The sequence below is a fragment of the Peromyscus leucopus genome, chromosome 16_21 (genome assembly GCF_004664715.2).
Source record: "Peromyscus leucopus breed LL Stock chromosome 16_21, UCI_PerLeu_2.1, whole genome shotgun sequence".
In the NCBI taxonomy this organism is placed as follows: domain Eukaryota; kingdom Metazoa; phylum Chordata; class Mammalia; order Rodentia; family Cricetidae; genus Peromyscus; species Peromyscus leucopus.
The window spans coordinates 267,822-287,239 of NC_051084.1; the positions used below are offsets into that span (position 1 = coordinate 267,822).

General features: G+C 51.6%; 1 protein-coding gene across 1 annotated transcript; it reads left to right on the forward strand.

The window, feature by feature from the left end:
* Positions 1-11,735: 11,735 nt before the first annotated feature.
* Trib1 (tribbles pseudokinase 1) lies at positions 11,736-19,063 on the forward strand. Its single transcript, XM_028882204.2, has 3 exons — positions 11,736-12,675; positions 14,554-14,846; positions 17,282-19,063. Exons 1-3 carry the CDS (start codon positions 12,316-12,318, stop codon positions 17,745-17,747), a joined length of 1,119 nt encoding a protein of 372 aa, XP_028738037.1. The 5' UTR covers positions 11,736-12,315; the 3' UTR covers positions 17,748-19,063.
* Positions 19,064-19,418: the final 355 nt, after the last annotated feature.

Sequence of the window (19,418 nt, forward strand, 5' to 3'; positions counted from 1 at the left end):
CACACTCCATTGTCAGGGAGGACAGCTTTGGGTCACAAAGGCTGGCCTGTGAAGGCTTCCAGTACGGCTGGCCTCCTGCTCCTAGGAATCCCTCGTCACCGTGCTCTGTGCCCACCACGAAGCCGGGGCACAAAGTCGGAGTGCAGTAAACCAAGACCAGATGAGAAATGACTCTGGCTTAGTTTTAGGCAAGGGTTCCTTCCAAAATCCCGGCCTAAAAACTTTTTAGTCAATTGAAGTATGTTCTACAGAAGCTAGAACCTCAAATCCACAGGTGAGGCCTCCAGGCGCTCTCCCCTGGAAACACTACTCTCTGACTTCTTGAAAAGATGGAGTCAGGTGGACAGCACACTTGGGAAGGGAAGAGGAGCGGGCAGTGAAGTCCTTTGTAGTATACCAGACCTGGGTTTGAACTCAGACTCCTGGTCATGTCAGCCGTGTGACCTTGGATGAAAGACTTGGCTTCTCTGAGCCTCCTTTTTCCCAGTTAGAAAGTGGAACTTTGAACACCGGACTGCTGTGAGGATGCATGAGGTTATGTCTGCAAAATGCAGTGAAATGAATGACACTGTGGCAGCCGTCAGCACAGGTGAGCGACCCATCTCAACAAAGGCCAACAGCCCGCCTTCCCGGCAGCGGAGGAGGAAGGACGGCCACGCCTCCGTCCACCACTGAGGCCTGCTCCACCCTTCTCTTCACCATCTGCAGCCGTCCTCAGGACTATTGCTGTCAGAGGAAAAGCCACCGACCTGGAGAACTTTTAAATAGATGTCATAGAGACCCAACAGTCCAGTGTACCATACCATAGCACCTGGCTTCCTTGAGGAAGGGAGGGAGCCACTCTTGGCCGGCTGCCACCAGGGCCGAGTGCTGGTGGAACCAGAGAAAGTGACATGTCTCAAGAGGCAAGATGGATGACTTCAAAATAGCTCACAGACCTCAGATCACATCACTGCGAGGTGTGTGCGTGCGTGTGTATTCTCTCTCTCTCTCTTTTCCTTTCTTTTTCTCACAAGAAAAAGGAGAAAAAAAAAACAGCTTGTGGGTGTATTTTTATATCTGCATTTGACAAATGCTTTCTCTGTCAAGGTGACTCACTGGTGTGAAGGGGCAGCTTCCAAGGTCTGAAGTGCGGTCTCTACAAATCCTGGAGATGCACTGTAAGTGTGCTGCGGCTCTTACTTGCCTGGATGCTGGCAGGACTAGAAAAGGTGGCTGCGGGTGGTAAGCCCCTCACATGTGGCTGTGCACGTCAGGGAAGAAGCCTGGCCGCACTCTGCTGGCTGAGCTCTGACTGGTAGAAGGTACCATCCAGAGGAAAGGACTCCAGTTCTCATCAGCATCAGCTTTCTTCGTTGCTATGGCAGCTGACGGAAGTGCCTTAGGAGGGGAGGAGTTTATTTCAGCTCACAGTTTTGAGGGTGAGGCCCCCCGGCGGGGTAGGGAACCACTCTATCTGTGGTGGCAGCAGCTTGCAGCTGCTGCTTGGTCACATCTTGGTGGACCAGGAACTAGAACCAAGGCCCATCCCCAGTGACTCGCTTCTGCTAGCCAAGCCATAAGACCCAAAGTTGCCAAACATCACCACCAGCTGAGGGTCGAGTGTTCAAACATATGAGCCCGTGAGGACATTTCACATTCGAACCATAACAGCGTAGACGACGAACATCCCAGAACCTGTTTGTTAGAATTTCTGATTCCTCCAGAAAGTTCTGGAATGTTGTTCCAGGTGTCCACTGCTAGGTAACAAACCACCCCCGAACTTGGGGATATTTGGGGAGACAACATGCAAGACCTATGGTGGGGTGAAGCTCTGGTCTATTCCAAAGTGGGACCTTCACTCCTGAGGCAGCTTCCTCTCTCTTTCCTGTTGCCTTGATTTGAACGCCGGCAGGACAGGTCCAGCTGGGGCTGTCACCTGGGAGAGCTTCCTGTAATCTTAAGGGACTGGTATTCTCAGGGTCTGTGGGGTGCTTACCTGCCTGCTTGGGGCTGTAAGTCCCACTGTCCCAGTGAACAAGGGAGAAGCTTGTGTGGCCCCCGGTGACTGAGCCAGGGGAGTCTGAAAGCGCACTTTCCTTGGACTTCATTGGCCAACATGGACAGCTAGACTCAAGGGGCTCTGTCTCTCAAAAGAAAAGTAGCAATGAACTGAGCAGTCGTCTGGGCCAGGCAGACAGGAGGAAATCAGGACCCCTGCCCCTTCCCCCGCCCAGGGCCACTTCTTCCCCCTGTGGCCCTCCCTCAGTTGGTGCACATCTGTTATCTCCAGCTTTTCTGCTGTTGAGAGCATCGCGCAGGAATAGAGGGTCTCGTGGGAGTCTTTCTAGGGATGTAAGCTCAAAGGTCTTGAAGGGTCAGCTGTGACAGTGAATGGTGGGTGTTACAGACTGTAGCAGCCACGCCTCGTGTCCCAAGACGTGCCCGGTATTGAGATGGGATCACAGAGTGTGACAAACATGGTTGACCTGTAACATGGTTGACCTGTAGGTTCCTGCCTGCTGACTGGTGACACTCAGCGAAAGACTTAAGCTTGACTTGGTGATAGTATATACCTAGTGTACCTATGAGATGCCTACCTGTACGTGTGAGATATTAGCCATATGCTTAACATTGATTGTTAGTTTAACTAGATCTAGAAATCATTTATGAGACAAAGCTCTTGGCATGGCTGGGAGGGAGATAAGAGACTGAGTGAGCTGAGGTCAGTAGACACATTCTGAACATGTGTAGCACCATCCCATGAGCTGTGTTCCTGGGATGAACAAAGAGGAGAAATTGCCGGGAAGTGGTGGTACATGCCTTTATTCCCAGCACTTGGGAGGCAGAGGCAGGAGATCTCTGTGGTTTAAGGCCAGCCTGGTCTACAAAGTGAGTTCCAGGACAGCCAGGGCTACATAGATAAACCCTGTCTCAAAAAAAAAAAAAAAAAAAAAAAAAAAAAAAAAAAAAAAAAAAAAAAAAAAAACAACAACAACAACAAAAAAAAAAAACCCAAAAAACGGAGAAATCAAGTTGAACACCAGCATTCATCTCTCTGGGCTTCTGCGAAGTGTCCAGTTGCCTCACACTCCTGCCATTGCTCCTAGCCTGCGGTAATGAACTAACTGTCCCTTCAAAGTGTGAGGAAAATAAGCCCTTCCCTCCTTAAGTTGCTTCTGCAAGGATTCTGTCATAGACATGAGGACAGTAAATAAGACATCAAGGCACGGGAAAGCTGAGGCAGGGGCGTTGCTTGAGGGCTGGGTGGCAGAGTGAGACACTGTCCCAAAAAACTAAACTAAATGAAGGCGGCTGGTGTTGTAATAGATGAGATTTCCAAGATCACCAAAGCCAGTGGCTTTCAGTCTTTTCTCTCTGAATCTATGGTATCTGACAGAAACATCATAGTCTAGCACGTTGGATGGAAAGTGGAATGGGGGAAGCCTAGACTTCCACAGCGGCCTCATGCTCCTTTCTTGAGGCCTTACAAAGCTATAAGGATCCAGGGAACCCAGTTTGAAGACCATCAGTTTGGCATTTTCGTTCAGAAAGGGAGAAAAGAAAACAGGAAAAAGGCCCTTTAGGTGGGCGTGGTCTGTCTAAGAGGGGAGTGGTCTGTCTCAGAGGGGAGTGGTCTGTATAAGGGGGCATGGTCTGTCTAAGGGAGAGGGGTCTAAGAGGAGTGTGGTCTAAGAGGGGGCTGGTCTGTCTAAGGGGGTGTAGTCTGTTTACGAGGGGAGTGGTCTGTCTAAGGTCACCCTGAGAGTCAGTGGCAGAGCCAGGCAGGTTTTGAACTCAGGTCTCATCTGCCATTGATCTATGCCCCTTCCATGGGTAATAGATTACCTCCCATGCAAAGGAAACAGTCCAGGTGACAGTGATTTCCATCAACATCAGCTACTTTATGCTGCCTTTGTCCCAGCCGCTTCCCAGCCTGCTGAAGACCCTTGGAAGGGTGACAGCTTGCCAAGCCTAGGCCAGGACTAGAGAGATTTGCCAGCCCAGGGGTGGAGAGGCTGGTCCTTGTCCAGGTGCTAAATGGGGAATAACAAAAAAAAAAAAAAAAAAAAAAAAAAAGCGGAAAAAACCAAGAACCAGGAGCCAGGGAGATTTCCTAGATGAGACCTCCAGAAAAAAGCAAAGGGAGGCATGTGTGCGGCACTGTCTCTCCCCAGTTCTAGAAATCCCCAGCCTCTGCCTGAGGGACTTCCAGCCCAGGCACCCTGACCGCGCACGCCAAGATTGCACCAGCAGCAGGGAGGAAGCCATCTACTGCCAGCCGCCCTCCAAAGCCACCTCTCCAGCAGACTCCCCCTCCTTTCCAGGCTAGATAATCCTCTCCCTTCTATGCGCTGGGTTCTACTGTTTGAATTTCTGTGAATGCTGCTCAAACCTCTGCATTCATGAGGTGCAGAGACTCTAAGAACTGTAGATCGGGTACAAAGGAAAAGCATTTCAAACTAACAGGCAGTCACAGCATCAGGCCCAATGGGAGGAAGGGTCTTGGTGTAAAGTCCTGGGAACCCTCCAGAGGGGCCCTAAAACCTGGTAATCCAAACATCCTTCTCCACAGGACAATGCAGAGGACGCCTGTGCAAAACCTCCACTTGCCTTGCTAGGCTAAATTTCAGGTATCCAGGTCCCTAGAATTCTGTGTCTCAAAGGCCTAGAACCTGTTCCTAGAAAGCCTAGAACCTGTTCCTAGAAAGCAGGAGTCTGGTTTTTGACTGTGTCTATTTGAGGGAAGTGGTAGCCCAGATTGGCCCAGAACCTGCGATGTAGGTGTGAATAACTTGTCTTAGTTAGGGTTTCTATTGCTATGAAGAGACACCATGACCACAGCAATTCTTTTTTGTTTGTTTGTTTGTTTTGTGAGACAGGGTTTCTCTGTGTAGCTTTGGAGTCTGTCCTGGAACTCACTTTGTAGATGAGGCTGGCCTCAAACTCACAGAGATTCTCCTGGCTCTGCCTCCCGAGTGCTGGGATTAAGGGCTCAGCGACCATAGCAATTCTTAAAAGGAAAACTTTTAATTGGCTTACAGTTCAGAGGTTTAGTCCATTATCATCATGGCAGGGTGTGGCAGTGTGCAGGCAGATACGGTGCTGGAGAAGGAGCTGAGAGTTCTACATCTTGATCTGCAGGCAGCAGAAGGAGAACTGTGTCCCATACTGGTTGTAGCTTGAGCATATGAGACCTCAGAGCCCACCCTGATAGTGACACACTTCCTGCAACAAGGCCACACCTACTCCAACAAGACTATACCCCCTAATAGTCCCACTCCCTGTGGACCAAGCATTCAAATATATGAGTCTATGGGGGCCATTCCTGTTCAAACCACACAATAACCTTGAACTGCTATCTCCCATATAGTGAGATTACAGGTGTGGAGGTGTGTGCACACCTGACTCGAATTGTGTGTGTGTGTGTGTGCTGGGAATTGAACCCAGAGCCTTATGCATGGCAGGCAGACACTGTACCACTAATCTGTACAACCTCAACCAGGGGTGGGGTGGGGTGAGGGTTTTTTTTTTTTTTTTTCCTGAGATAGTGTCTGGCTATTATAGACCAGGCTGGATCTGTGCTTCTGTCTCAGCCTTCAGAGTGTTAGGATTATAAGATGGACCACCGACCATACTCAGCCATGGGAGTCTTTTTCTGGCCTTAGGTGACCTGTTTTCACTATTAATGTGCCGCTAAGGGCCAATGGACAATGGGGCGTGTGCGATTGGGGTTTGGACACGGCAGCTTCAGTATCCAGGGCCTGCCTCTGAGACCCATGTTTGGCGATGGCTGGAGCACAGGCAGGAAGAGGAGGAGACAGTCACAGAGTAGAAGCCTCATTTGTCCTCTCGTCCACTGCCCACCCCTCACAGTAGCCCCGGAAAAGGCCTGCGAAGATCTCTGCTCTTATAATAAAAGAAGTGTTTGGACAGAATTCCTCTTCACTAGTCGGGCACATTGGTGCATACTCATCGTCCCAGCTACTCAGGAGCCCGAGGCCGGAAGCTCACTTGAACCTAGAAGTTCGAGGCCAATCCAGGCAATGTAGTAAGATGACATCTCAAAACAAACACGTTTCTCTTCATTTGGAGAGAGGCATGGTACCTAAAGTAGAAAAAAAGCCTATCTGGGACCTGCCAGCCAGGGTCTAATTCTAGCAGTCACCTTCCAGATGCATGACACCCTACAAGTTGCTTAGCTTCTCTTCACCTGGTCCTGCATCCATTCAGAGGGTGGTAGCATCTTCTAAGATTGTTTTGAACATCAAACAATAGGAAAGGGTCTGGTACATGGTAGCAACATAATACATGTCTATTTCTGTCCCAGCTTTTGAAATATTGTCTTCCCCAAATAGATTCCAAAGTTTGCTATCATCCTTTGGAATCTGGGTTTAGGGAATGTGATGTGCCAATCCTCATCGGCTGTGTGGCTGGGAAGCCTTGTGTGCAGAGAAACAGGGTGTAGTCCAACTTTCTTTTGGGACCACCACCCCACAAATAATGACAGAGATGTATTATTAATTATGAAGGCTTGGCCTTTAGCTTATGCTTGTTCCCAACTAGCTCTTATAACTTAAATTAACCTGTTTCTGTTCATCTATGTTCTGCCACATAGCTTTTTTTTTAAACCATTTATTTATTATGTATACATTGTTCTGCCTGCATGTCAGAAGAGGGCACCAAATCTCATTATAGATGGTTATGAACTACCATGTGGTTGCTGGGAATTGAACTCAGGTCCTCTGGAAAAGAAGTCAGTGCTCTTAACCTCTGAGCCATCTCTCCAGCCCTGCCACATGGCTTTTTACCTCCCTCCCATTTTTTAAGTCCAACTTGCTCAGCACCTCACTAGCATCTCTCGCTCACCTAGATTCTAACCCTCTGAGTTCCTCTCTCTGCCCGGAAGTCCTGCTTATTCTCTCCTGCCTAGCTATTGGCCATTCAGCTCTTTATTAAACCAATCAGAAAGTGCCTTAGACTGAGACCCATCTTTACAATATACTAACAGATTATTCCACAACAGCAGGGAGGTGGAAATGGGATTTCAGGTGGCACCACGTTCCTGCTTGATACAGGGCCACTCAGAGCCCTCCAGCATTGGGGCCATGTACTTTCCTTTCCACCAGAATGAATTAAGCCTGAGCACCTCAGTAGCTCAGCCTCACCCAGAAAAGTCAATAGGGCTTCCCTGTGTTGTGCAACGTGTAAGTTCCTGAAAAGTCAGAGGTAAATCAACCTCCCCTCCAACTTAACCAGTACTGAGCACCAGATGTCAATTCAGCACACTGCTGAGGCTATGCGGGACATGTGCTCACATCCACACCCACACCCCAAATCAGTGATAATTCTGGCTTCTAACTCACATTGCCAATGTACCCGAGGAGCTGGCACCATGTGGTAGGCATTGTTATAGAGCCAACATCACCATTTAACCGGGAAGAATTACTTCCTGCTTGCATCCTATTGACTAATACATTTTATTCTTTGTCTTGGGTTTTCATGTAAAGGCCTTTTGAATTCTGGCCTATGGCAAGCCTTCATAATCCTGCTCACCTCACAGTCATGTACAAGCCAATTACCCCAAAGCACTTTTCATTCTTCTATTTGTTTCCCTTGCAGGGAAAGAAAAGCAAGTCTTTCTTATACCCTTTTCACAGGTGAGGCAATCAAGATATAAAAAGAGCAGTTGACTTGGCAGGTCAGTGCCCGAGAAGCCGGAGCGAAGTTCAGTCCAGACTTGGAGCCCCAGGACCCAAATCAAGACAACCTCTCTCCCTTGTCTCTTGTCCAACCAGTTGGCAGGCTCTGCTAGTGGTCTGTGTGTCCATTCCTGCACACACAGCTTCAAAGCTTACGTTCCTGCCCCCCCCCCCCCCCCGAGAGCTGAGGACCGAACCCAGGGCCTTGCACTTGCTAGGCAAGCACTCTACCACTGAGCTAAATCCCCAACCCAAGTTTCTGCTTTCTTGGGCCATCTACAGCCTCTCGTCTTCTAGGCCTCTGTGTTGAACTCTGAAATGTGTCATGGAGTTTCCAGCCCTGTCTCTGCCCAAATGTTTTTTTTTTCCCCCCAACAGTCTCTTATCATCTGCAGTCCCTGTGGGTGACCCTCATTCCATGCACACTTGCTGAACCCCTCTTTTTGTGACAGACCTTGAGCTGGGACCACAGTGAATCAACAGGGTTTGACCTCGCTCTTTCCTGGGAGTGTGGCTCAGTGGAAAGGGTCGCAGGAGATGTGACTTCACAGCACTTGGGTGCCATTCACACCTCGCTGCAGCCGCTGGGGAAGCATGGGTGATCTCCCGGGACGAGTTGGAGCTCGTCAGCTTCGCAGAGGCAGAAGGTTCTGGAGGGAGGGAACATCATGGGCGACGGTGCAGAGGTGTGAATTGGCAGGTGTGTTTGGGGCCCCGGCCAGGACGGGGCATGGGTAGGACAGTGAGCAGGAGATGAGGAAGACAGTCTTGAAATTGAAGGGGGACCTGAGTGAAGTTCTACTTTTCTATTATGGAGGTGTGGATTTTCTCTGTGAGTCCTTAGTGTTCGGCCAGGGCCTGATGTGATCAGGTTCAAATTTCCAGAGTTACTTAAAAAAAAAAAAAAAAAAAAAAAAAAAAGAATTAAGGGAGTAGAGGGCAGCTTTACTTTGTGTATGCCTGTAACCCCAGCGCTTAGTAGGTACCCTGACACATAGTAGGTATTTGCTGTTGGCTGAAAGGATGGTTTCATGGCTCAGAAGCTCACTGAAGCAATTCAGTGTACAGCCTCGCACCGAGATGGGGGCAGGCGGAGAAGGGGCTGCACGAGGAACCAGAGTCCAGGCCAACAAGTTTAGTAGACTTTAAGACGGGGAACTGGTTCCAAAGGTATTGGAGAAGCAGGAATAAAATATGCAGAACAAAGAAGCGTGGTGCTGAGGGTGACTCGGAATTTAACATCAGGAAGTTGCTGTCACCCCAGGACGGGAGGACAAGGGGGTGTCACTGGATCCCAGGAGCCAGAATCCTCACAGTGAGAGTTGGGCCCATGAAGAGAGGGTGCCGCGGGGCTGGGCTGCCCAGGAGGTACTCATTTTGGAAATGAGAAACAGAATGCAGGAAGTGGAAGGCAGGGAAGGAACTGGATGGGGCAGGAGGAATAGCTGGGCTCACTGCAATCTAAGAAGGCTGCGGCTGCCTCCAGCTGGGAACTTGGAAACTGGGAACGCAGAGGTGGTACAGGCCCTGGCAAGAGGGTCCGGGCATTATCCATCCACCATCGAGACACTGGAATGTGGACCTTCTGTGAAGGGCAGCGTGACTCTTTTCAGTCACAGCGGTTTCCAAAAGAACTTCTTGCAGCAACCAGGAAGGAAAATCCAGTCTCAAAAAGGATGAATGTGGGGGATCATTAAAAAACAGGCTGCTACAGCGGGATGCCCCGAGCAGGGAGAAGTATGTCTCCTGGTAATTCTCCTCTGCCTCCCACCTGCTCATGGTCTTCCAGAGCCTCCCACTGGTCATACTAGGCAAGAGAGCACTGAGTTTTTGAAGGCCATCCCAGGGAGCTGAGCAGGGTAGGGGAGGACATATATTTAGCTGAGGTGTCATGGAACAATGATGGTCTGTGGAGACTTAAAAGGGAAGGTACAGCATTCAGGTTAAGATGCCCAGAACCATACTGGGTTCATCATCCAGTAACAGATGCCCAGCTGGCAGCTCAGAAAATCTTTAGATTCCTGCAGAAGAGCATCTGGCCAGGTAGAAAACCTCCTGATCTAGAGAAACTTCTTAAACATACGTGTTCCCAACAACCTGTGAAGATTCAGCTCCCTGCCTTCCTGGGAGCTGCCCGGCCCTTCTGTGCATCCCCGCCCCTCGTGGCCAGACACTGTTCACAGCTCTCCTCTGAGCAGCGCTCATAATCCCAGGACCAGGGCGCTGCATGCAGATAGAGGCTTCCCTAATGGTTCCTTTCTCCGCAAATTAGAGTCTCTTCTGAGACTCCATGAGTGCACAATACGCTTGTGTGCTTCACTTAGCCTTTGAAGGAGGAGACGCAGGAGACCACAGCAAGGAGGTTAAGAGTTCTAGGCTTCCGTTTCTTCAACAAACGGGGCAAAAAGTAACCGTGTAAATTGAGCGTAGAACTGAAGGGCAGCAACGTGTGCAAAGTGCTAAGAACAAGGAGCCTGTCCCCCTCCGCCCACCCCCCCCAAGACCAAGACTGATGCCAACTATCATTACCGTTTCAATTTAAATCTTCTAATCCCCAGCGTCTAGCCCTTGGAGATGCTTAATTAGCATTTGTTGAATGGTTGGAGAATTAATAATGAAAAGGATTTATTCTTGGGCTTGACCTGGTTTTAGAAAATTAATTATTCAGCATAAGTACAAGAAAGGACTTTGATAATAGGTATCTATGCTGAGTGAGGATCCAGGGACTCCAAACTGACCTGGTTTGCGAAAGGGGGAGGAGAGGGGAATACAACACAAAAACACCTCACAACACAAAATGTGACTGCAAGCTGTTTCCAGAGAAGGGTAAGCCAGTTTCAAGAGCACCAACTAATGCTTCATGAACGCACACGCACGACCTTGTCCGGATGCAGGTAGTTATCTATCCTTGGCGGTGGATAGAATGACCAGTACCCCAATACCCTGGACCGCACCGGAGCCCTAGACCCTAGGGCGTGTACGGAGGTGGGAGGGGACAGGAATCTGGCGGCTGCCACGTGGGCCCCTTCCGCCAGTTCCCCACATCCTTTGTTTCCCACCGGCCGGAGCTCAGGAAGCTCTTTCAGCGAGTCACTGCGAAGGGGCGGCCCAGGAGCCTGGAGAAGCTATTTCCGTGCTATCCGGGCGGGCGGCAGGCGCGGGAGGGGCGTGGAGGTGGAGGCAGAGCAGAAGGCCCAGTGTTTGCTTTTATTTCATCCAACAGAAGGTTCTATTTGTGGAAGCGAACAGACGCTGGGGATTAGAGCTGGGAGGAGGCAGGAAAAGGAAAAAAAAAAAAAAGCCACATTCACTACCACGCACAGGTCTTCCCCGGAACTACCGCGTGGGGGTGAATGACTGATAATGGAATTCATCACCTTTCCTCTCGCCCCTTCCTCCGGCTGTAGCCGCGACTCGGCGGCGCCCACAGCTCCACCGGGAGCTCCCCAAGTGCAAAGCCGCGGGGAGGTCCCACCGGAGTAAAGGCGTGACCGCTGGGTTGCCGCCAGCTGCCGGTGCGGAGCCCGGAGGTGCGCGAGCCGGCCGGGAGCTCGAGATCCATTGTGTTGTGTGAATGATGAGCGCGCACCAATCAGCAGCCGTTTCGCCCCCGCCGCCCCGCCCCTCCCGCCCACTTCCCCGGGACCCTGACGTCACGGGAGCTTTTCCTCCGCCCCCTCCTTCGGCTACCAGCGCGGAGCCAGCGGGCTTGCGGTAGGGTGCGCGCAGCCTGCTGCCCAGCCTAGCCCGGGGGGCGTGTGTGCGCGCGCCCTAGACGGCCCAGGACGGTCCCACCTGCGCCCAGGCGCGCGCTGTAGGGAGCATCCCCAGGCCTCCGGCCACCCCCACTGTCCCAGCTTCCAACTCCATTACCCCTCCCCCCCTAGTCTCCTCCCTCCGCTCCGGTGACTGTGAGCCGGGCGACGGGGCCCGGAGTCGTCGCAGCCACCTCATTGCACAACCCGGCTTCCCAACTGTTTACACAGCCCGGCCTGTGAGTGTGTGTGTGTGTGTGTGTGTGTGTGTGTGTGTGTGTGTGTGTGTGTGTGTGTGTATACAGCGTGAGTCACTGGGAGGCGGAGGAGGTGGAGGAAAAGGAGAAGGAGTGCACTGGCCGGGATCAGTGCGGCGCACACACTCATATTCAGTCACTCTCTCTGAGCGCGTCTCGCTCGCTCGCACGCCGGGAGCCCAGGAGCGCGCAGGATCCCGAGCGGCGCGGAAAAAGTTGTGCCGGCTTTTACTCCAGACTAATTGCTTTGGGAAGTGCGTTTGCTCTCTGAAGCCGCCGAGCCTGCGGAATCCTGTCCTCAAGGCTCAGCACCCGGGAACTCGGGACGCCTCCACGTCCTGGACTATTCACAGCCTCGGCAACAAAAGCTGCCCCCGCCGCCAGCGAGGCGCCCAGACCTAGTGCCTGCGGGGGTCTGGGGACCCCAACCGGCCTCCCGGGTTCAGACGTGTGGCCAGCGTGGTCCTCGTGTGCAACCCCAGCGTACAGGAACGCCTCTCGTTTTGCTCCTCTTGGGGGCCGATCCAAGCTCCATCTGCAAACTCCATCCCGAGGGCTGGAAGAAGTCGCCGCGCGGATCCGGGGATTTACAAAGCCGGGGCCGCTCCGGCCAGGGCCGCGATGCGGGTCGGTCCCGTGCGCTTTGCACTCAGCGGCGCCTCGCAGCCCCGCGGTCCGGCTCTACTGTTCCCGGCTGCCCGGGGTACCCCGACCAAACGCCTGCTGGACGCGGACGACGCGGCGGCTGTGGCGGCCAAATGTCCGCGCCTCTCTGAGTGCTCGAGCCCCCCAGACTACCTCAGTCCCCCGGGCTCGCCCTGCAGCCCGCAGCCTCCGCCCTCCGCGCAGGGGACGGGCGGCAGCTGTGCGAGCGCACCCGGGCCCAGCCGCATCGCCGACTACCTGCTGCTGCCCCTAGCTGAGCGCGAGCATGTGTCCCGGGCGCTGTGCATCCACACCGGCCGCGAACTGCGCTGCAAGGTAAGCATCCTGGGGCGGGGGTTGCGGGCCTGGGTGGTCTACAGAAGTGTTTGGGTTCCGGGCCACCCGGATCACGCTCCGGCCAGCGCTTGGGTTTGGCAGAGCAGATTAAGGGCGTTGAGTCGGATAAGGAGGCATTTTGGTCAGCTTCGCCTTTTTGGAGGTAGAAGGGTTTCCTGTGGAGTGTTAATGGTGAGGGTTCGGCGGTCTAGAGGAAGTGCAGGGTTCAGTTCTTTTTTATCTCTGTTCTGTTCTTTGGCGCTCAGTGTAGCTAGCGCGTGGCGTTCCATTTAAGTTTGGAATTGCAATGGATTCCAGGGCCATGCCATTGCCCTGCTCTCATCCCCCCCCCCCCCCCGGTCCTGGAAGGACGCCCTGCAGTGGGTGCCTCCTCGGGGCTTGGCGCAACCGGCCTGCTCTTTGCCGGAGGTTCATGGCATAGGCTCTGCGTAGACGGTGTCAGGCTTCTACCGAGGGGATTCTTAAATTCCCTCTGGAGCTAGAATACAGCCCACCCAGGGGAGCAGTGGGACGGGGTGTGGGGGGGTGCTTAAGCCTGGGAGGGGCTTCAGGCCTGCGTAGGAGTGTGAAAAACTCTCAGGGGCTCGCTTCCACTCGTTTTAGTTTGCGACCGACGATTTTCATTGCAATATTAGATACGGGATGGCCCGGCTCTCCTGGAGAATGTGTAGTCGAGGGCGCTTTGTGAGCCTGACACTCACACCTCCGGCCCACCTTCAAGTCCACCGACTCCTTTCGTTCTCCTGGCGTTAAAGTAGCTCCTGGGTTTTCAGCCACTCACCTGAACCCCCCCTCCCCGCTTGCTGCTGCCACCTACTGTCCACCCGCGTGAACTCTCAGATGCGTGGTCAAGCCCAGAGAAAGAAACTCTTTTCTTGGTGGATGAGGACAGTTTTGGGAGAGAAACTTGTGTGGCGGGGTGGATGGGGCGCGGGGAGAGGGCAGCAGAGGGATTTTTTTTTTTTTTTTTTTTTTACCCCCAGTTGGTACCAGAGCAGCCACCTCAGAGGTGGGGTGGGTCTGGGACATTGTGCAACCTTCCAGTTCCTCTGAGCAGATAATAGCTGAATCCAGATGGTGACAGCCCGTGTGTCACCATTTCCAGTTGCGTCTAGGATATGAGTAACCGGACTGAACAAAAGGCCCTTAAAGAGACCAGCAGCTTCTCAGAGGATTTGCTACCCATTCTGGGGGTGGGGCAATAGGGTGGGGGGGGTGTGTAAACAAACATGAAAAACGGCCTTTCCGAGGTGCCCATCCCCTCCTGTAAGAAGGTAACTCCGGGCTGCTTCCACCTGAGTCACAGCCATAGGCAGGTTGCTTAAGGCTGCCGTGGCAGTCTGTCCCTCCAAGTCATCGGCTCCTTCTGACTAATGACAGCTCCTCATGTTGGCTGCCTCTGCTTCCTTCCCCTTGGAGGCTGCAAAGTCACCACATTCCTTGACTGTGCCGTGCTGAGCCTTCTGGGTTTGCAGGAGGCACATGCAATGTGTAACTGTTGCTGTTCACCCTTAGGGATGCTGGGGGTACATTCCATCAGCTACATAATGCACACGGGCATCATCTGTTAGGAAGAGCCAGATCAGGGAGCTGGGCTTGGCTCCCAGGAGCTGATGGCCCCTACTAGACAAAAGCCTGTGTAGAAGGTGGTTCTTCCAACCATCCTACGGAACTTTGGAAGTTGCTAGCCCAGACCGTGGTGTGACTGGTTTCAAGGGTATCATAGCAGCTGGAGCCATGGTGGAGAGAACAGAGTATCCAAAGGGTGAACCCTTCAGTGTAGCTTCATAGGGGGGACCTGGGAGGCAGGCAGCCCCTGACTTTCTGTCCCTTAAACAGGTCGCTTTCTCTCTGCAGGTGTTTCCCATTAAACACTACCAGGACAAAATCAGGCCTTACATCCAGCTGCCATCGCACAGAAACATCACTGGCATCGTGGAAGTGATCCTCGGGGAGAGCAAGGCCTATGTCTTCTTCGAGAAGGACTTTGGGGACATGCACTCCTACGTGCGGAGCCGGAAACGGCTTCGGGAAGAGGAGGCCGCTCGGCTCTTCAAGCAGATTGTTTCGGCCGTGGCTCACTGCCACCAGTCGGCCATTGTGCTGGGGGATCTGAAGCTTAGGAAATTCGTCTTCTCCACGGAGGAGAGGTGAGCAGCTGCCACAGCACCTCCTGTGGCCTTTTGGAACCGAAAATAAAATAAATAATAAAAAAAAATAAAGGTACAGGTCACGCAGTTAGGTAGGTGCGAGCCGAACTCCAGGGCTCAGGTCTCTCCTGGTTTAGTATTAAGTCCTGCTTCTGGAGACTCACGGTCAAGCTTGGTTCATTCTCTGCTCTATTGGATGGAGTGTAGCGAAGCCTAGAGACACCTTGGTGCTTTTGTGGGTACTGCCCGATGACCAGATGCCCCTTCCTGCTTCTGTTCCTGGCTCAGGCTTATTTCCTCTTGTCAGAAAGGTCAGACTTCTGGGGGGTGGGGTGGGAAGGTGTTCACCTGTCCTGGAATATATTGACTGCAAGAGGTGGTCAAATCCTTGCTCCCATCAAGTGGCTGTCCTGTACCTAGAAGGCATTACCAATCGAGTTAGGCTGTTGTGTTTGCAGGATTCCAGCCATCCCTACCACACTGCATTCCTGCTCTATTCCAGCCTGGGCACTCCCCCCCAACCCCCCTTACAAGCCCCACAATAGTTTGCTCACATTCTCTGGTGAGTTTTTAGTCATCTCGTCAGCTCCATCTTCAGAAAATAACCACATTGAATAATAAATGGAAGTTGGCTAGCATGCACTGCTAAATATAGCCCTTGGCTTACCTCATAAAGGACGAGATGTGCTCGATAAGGGAATAAGGAGACATGAAGATTTGAAGAGGAGGCTTCACCAAGAGAATTCAGGAAGCTGTGCGAGATACATCATACTTCATTCTGTAGACAGTCTGCATCTGTGGTAGGAAGATGTAGACTGGAGGATTATCCTGTGGGAGTGAGTTACTTTGCTGAATATAGTGACCCAGGGCTTGCCCTACCTGTTCACTTTTACAACTCCAGGGCCCCCTAAAAAGTCCTCAGAGTCTGGGTTTGTATCTGACCTCGCACTAACTATTGAAACATACCGATTAGCAAAGAGGAGCAAACTGTTTGCCATGAAGAAGTGTCCAGTTCCTGGAACGTGCTTCTTTGATAATAATGGTGATGCTTTTTTTTTTTTTTTTTTTTTTTTTTTTTTGAAACATGTGCTACACACCTCCTCACTGGCTTTTGAAATCTGCATTGCACAGGCCAGTGTCATGGGCATAGGGTTTGGTAACCCGAGGGTTAAGCAACGGCAGGCTGACGCTATTCATGTAACCAGCACAGGTGCAGGGTTTTAGTGCTACAGGAGCCAATCAGAGGCAGACAGGGTGGGTTGAGTCATATTTTCCGTTTACAGAACCAATGGGTATTTTACATAACACGGAGGTCATGCTGAGGACAGACCGAAGTTAGCACATGTATACTACACTCCAGGGAACAGGAAGACTGGGACAGAAGAAAAAAAAAGAAAGAAAGAAAGAAACCACCAGACCTTTGAGAGGAAAAGGAATTGACCAAATGTTTGCATGTAACTTCACAACAAGTGACTTACAGAAATAGGCCTGTTTCAGAGAAGCAGGCACCGGATATTAGAGGTGCCCCACGTGGCTGTGGGGGAGCTAGGAGATGTGGGTGGCTGGTTCTCTATAAGGAGGCACCTGCGGCTTCGTAAGAGTTCCTTTGACTGAAGGTCTTCTAGACTCTAGTTTCTTTCCGTTATAGGCTAGGTTTCTGTTCTTTCCTTCACATTCATTCTCCAGTGACTTCTTCAATGATGATTAGCCATAGAACAGAGACTCTCACATAGGATAAAGTGTACATGGATCTGCAGCCCTGGGGTGTTCAGGGGCCCTGTGGTCCTCTGATCCATCAGCCTCTTGTGTTTCTTCGCGTAACATCTCTGTCTCGGCTATGTGTTTTTTAACAGTGAAACAGCCTGATAAATGTAATTACACCTTCCTTGCAACTTTCCCATTGTGGTTATTGCAGCCGGGATTCGGGTGAACAAAGTTTCCTTGGTGTGGGCAGTAGTGTCGACTGGTGTGGGCAGTCAGTGTTATGGTAAGAGACTAGTGGCCTGTAGGATACAGAGGCCCTACCCGAGGAAGGAGGATACATACATACGTTTGCTCCTCCCTGACAGCTTTTGTAGAACACGCCAGTCTTCCTCTGAAACCAGCTCTCCATTCTGCAGTGTGAGCTCTGGCCATTGTGTAACCCTATTAGGATATCTCGTACAAGCTCCAGCATCATGAATATTATTTGAGACTTTGCATCATACCCCTCCGCCCCGGGCGCTCTCAATACTTTGCAAATATTTATTGCAGTTTGTATTGGTTTGTGAAATCTCTAGTCTTGGGTGCTTGCAGGCCCAGTGCTTAACTAGATGAAGGGGTAAATGGCATTCCTGTGGCCTTGGCTGTTAGTGCCCGTGGGCACTGTTATTGGGAAGGCCTTGCTTTTCCATAGCAGCTGGTCTGAAAATAATCGCTCCATTTCTCTCCCACAGAACCCAGCTTAGATTGGAAAGCCTGGAAGACACACACATAATCAAGGGTGAAGATGATGCGCTGTCGGACAAACATGGCTGCCCAGCCTATGTGAGTCCCGAGATCCTCAACACTACTGGGACCTACTCTGGAAAGGCAGCGGACGTTTGGAGCCTTGGGGTGATGCTCTATACACTTTTGGTTGGACGATACCCCTTTCATGACTCAGACCCGAGTGCCCTTTTCTCCAAAATCCGCCGTGGACAGTTCTGCATTCCTGAGCATGTTTCCCCCAAAGCCAGGTGCCTCATCCGCAGCCTCCTGAGGCGAGAACCTTCTGAGAGACTCACAGCTCCCGAGACCTTACTCCATCCCTGGTTTGAATATGTTTTGGAACCAGGGTATGTTGACTCAGAAACAGGAAGTTCGGACCAGATTGTTCCTGAGTACCAAGAGGACAGTGACATTAGTTCCTTCTTCTGCTAATCCCCCCAAAAACCCTCAGAAACCTCATAATTCTCACACATGGCATTTCCATTTCTAATGATGGGCAGGCCCTCTTACACGGTGCAGCCCAGATTTGGAGATGGAGCACAATTGTCCCTATGGGTCTCAGTGTGTGCCACCTCTCTGGGCTGAGTGATCTGATGTGAGCAGCACACACACAGATGAGCTGCTCTGCAAAGGTGTCCCCTCCTCGATGAACCGTGACGACTGTCCCAGCGTCAGACACAAGGGCGTCACATGTTTTGAAGCTAATGGAAGAGTATGGCCATCCCGCATAGTCAGGGGTACTTGAACATTTGAATGGGAAAGGAAGCCCATCGCAAGGTGGCCAATCGGTTGGGGTGACAAACCCATTGAACTTGTCTTGGAAGGCTCCACTTGCTGCTGCGGTTTCTCTGACCAGAAGTTTGTCTCTTTTTTTTTTTTTAACCCTCATTCTTGCTGTACACTCAGCTATGATTGCTCCAGGGTTGGAACAGACTGAAAAGCTCCGGAGCCTGCCTGAACCCAGACTCTTCCCCCCCAAGAGCTTGCCAAGACCTCCTATGCAATAATGTTGCGCCCCTCCCCACACCGTGAAACCTGTCCTCTGCTGCTGTGGAAGCACTCTGCGGCTAATGGTGGGAAACTATTGGGAGATTCGAACTCCTGGCTGTTTCAGCACACTTGAGCTCAGCCGGGCAGCAATGTTTTAATTTGATCACTTGGTATTTATTAGCTCTTGAGGCTCTCGTCAAAGATAGCATTTAGCCTTTACCCCTCGCCCCAAGACCATCTCGGGGTGGAACATTTTGTGTATGAGGACAAGGGTGAAGAGACTCCCCACCCTGCTCTCTCAGGAGCATATATGAACCAACCATCTTTGGGCTTCAAAGAAAGAAAATCTGAGACAAGTCTTGGGAGATTGTCAGACTAATATTCAGAATGAAACTGAACACCGCCCTCCCCTGGGTATGCTGTGTCTCTGGCATCCAGAGTCTTCAGTTTCCCATCCTGGGCTCTCTTGGACCTTGAGTGTTGTGTGACTTGTGAATCCCTCTGTGATGCTGGCTCTGGAGGGACAGCGAACCTCGAAAACGTAGCTGGAAAGGACTGTAACGTTCATCCGATGCAAACTCTGCCTTCAAGCTGCCTACCAGAAATCCCCCCTGCTTCAACTTCCACAGGTGGGAACCCAGCCTCGGCCCGCAGGCTTCTGGAGATGGAAACTTACTCCTTGCAAGAAAGGAAGCTTCTCGGAGAAGCTGCCGGAAGTTGCATTTACAAAAAAAAAAAAAAAAAAAAAATTTACAGATGAAATAGCAGTCACTGTCTGGGACAGTGCTGAAACCAGGTGGTTTAAACGGGTAACAGAAATACTGTATTTTGAGAAATGGCACAGAAGCAGGCAGGCATCTTCAAGGGCTATGCCTAGGCAGACTACTAACATGGTGAGAATGCCGTGTATACCTCACGTACTGTGTACTTTATATTTGTACATACATTTTACCTTTTATACCTATGTCCAGTTGTTGTCGTTCGGCTCTGAGGCTTGTTTCATCGTCGTCGTCTGTGTCTGTCTGAGGAACCTGTGTGTCCAGAGCCACGTGAAATGTGAATGGTTGTCGGCAATACGACCTTGACGGGACGGTGGGACCCCGGGAGGAGCAG

What these genes read in the sequence shown, in the direction of transcription:
- Trib1 (XM_028882204.2), top strand. Translation starts at nt 12,316, where the DNA reads ATGCGGGTCGGTCCCGTGCGCTTTGCACTCAGCGGCGCCTCGCAGCCC. An exon ending in GCCGCGAACTGCGCTGCAAG is followed by an intron (nt 12,676 to 14,553) that starts GTAAGCATCCTG and finishes TTCTCTCTGCAG; the next exon opens with GTGTTTCCCATTAAACACTA. An exon ending in GTCTTCTCCACGGAGGAGAG is followed by an intron (nt 14,847 to 17,281) that starts GTGAGCAGCTGC and finishes TCTCTCCCACAG; the next exon opens with AACCCAGCTTAGATTGGAAA.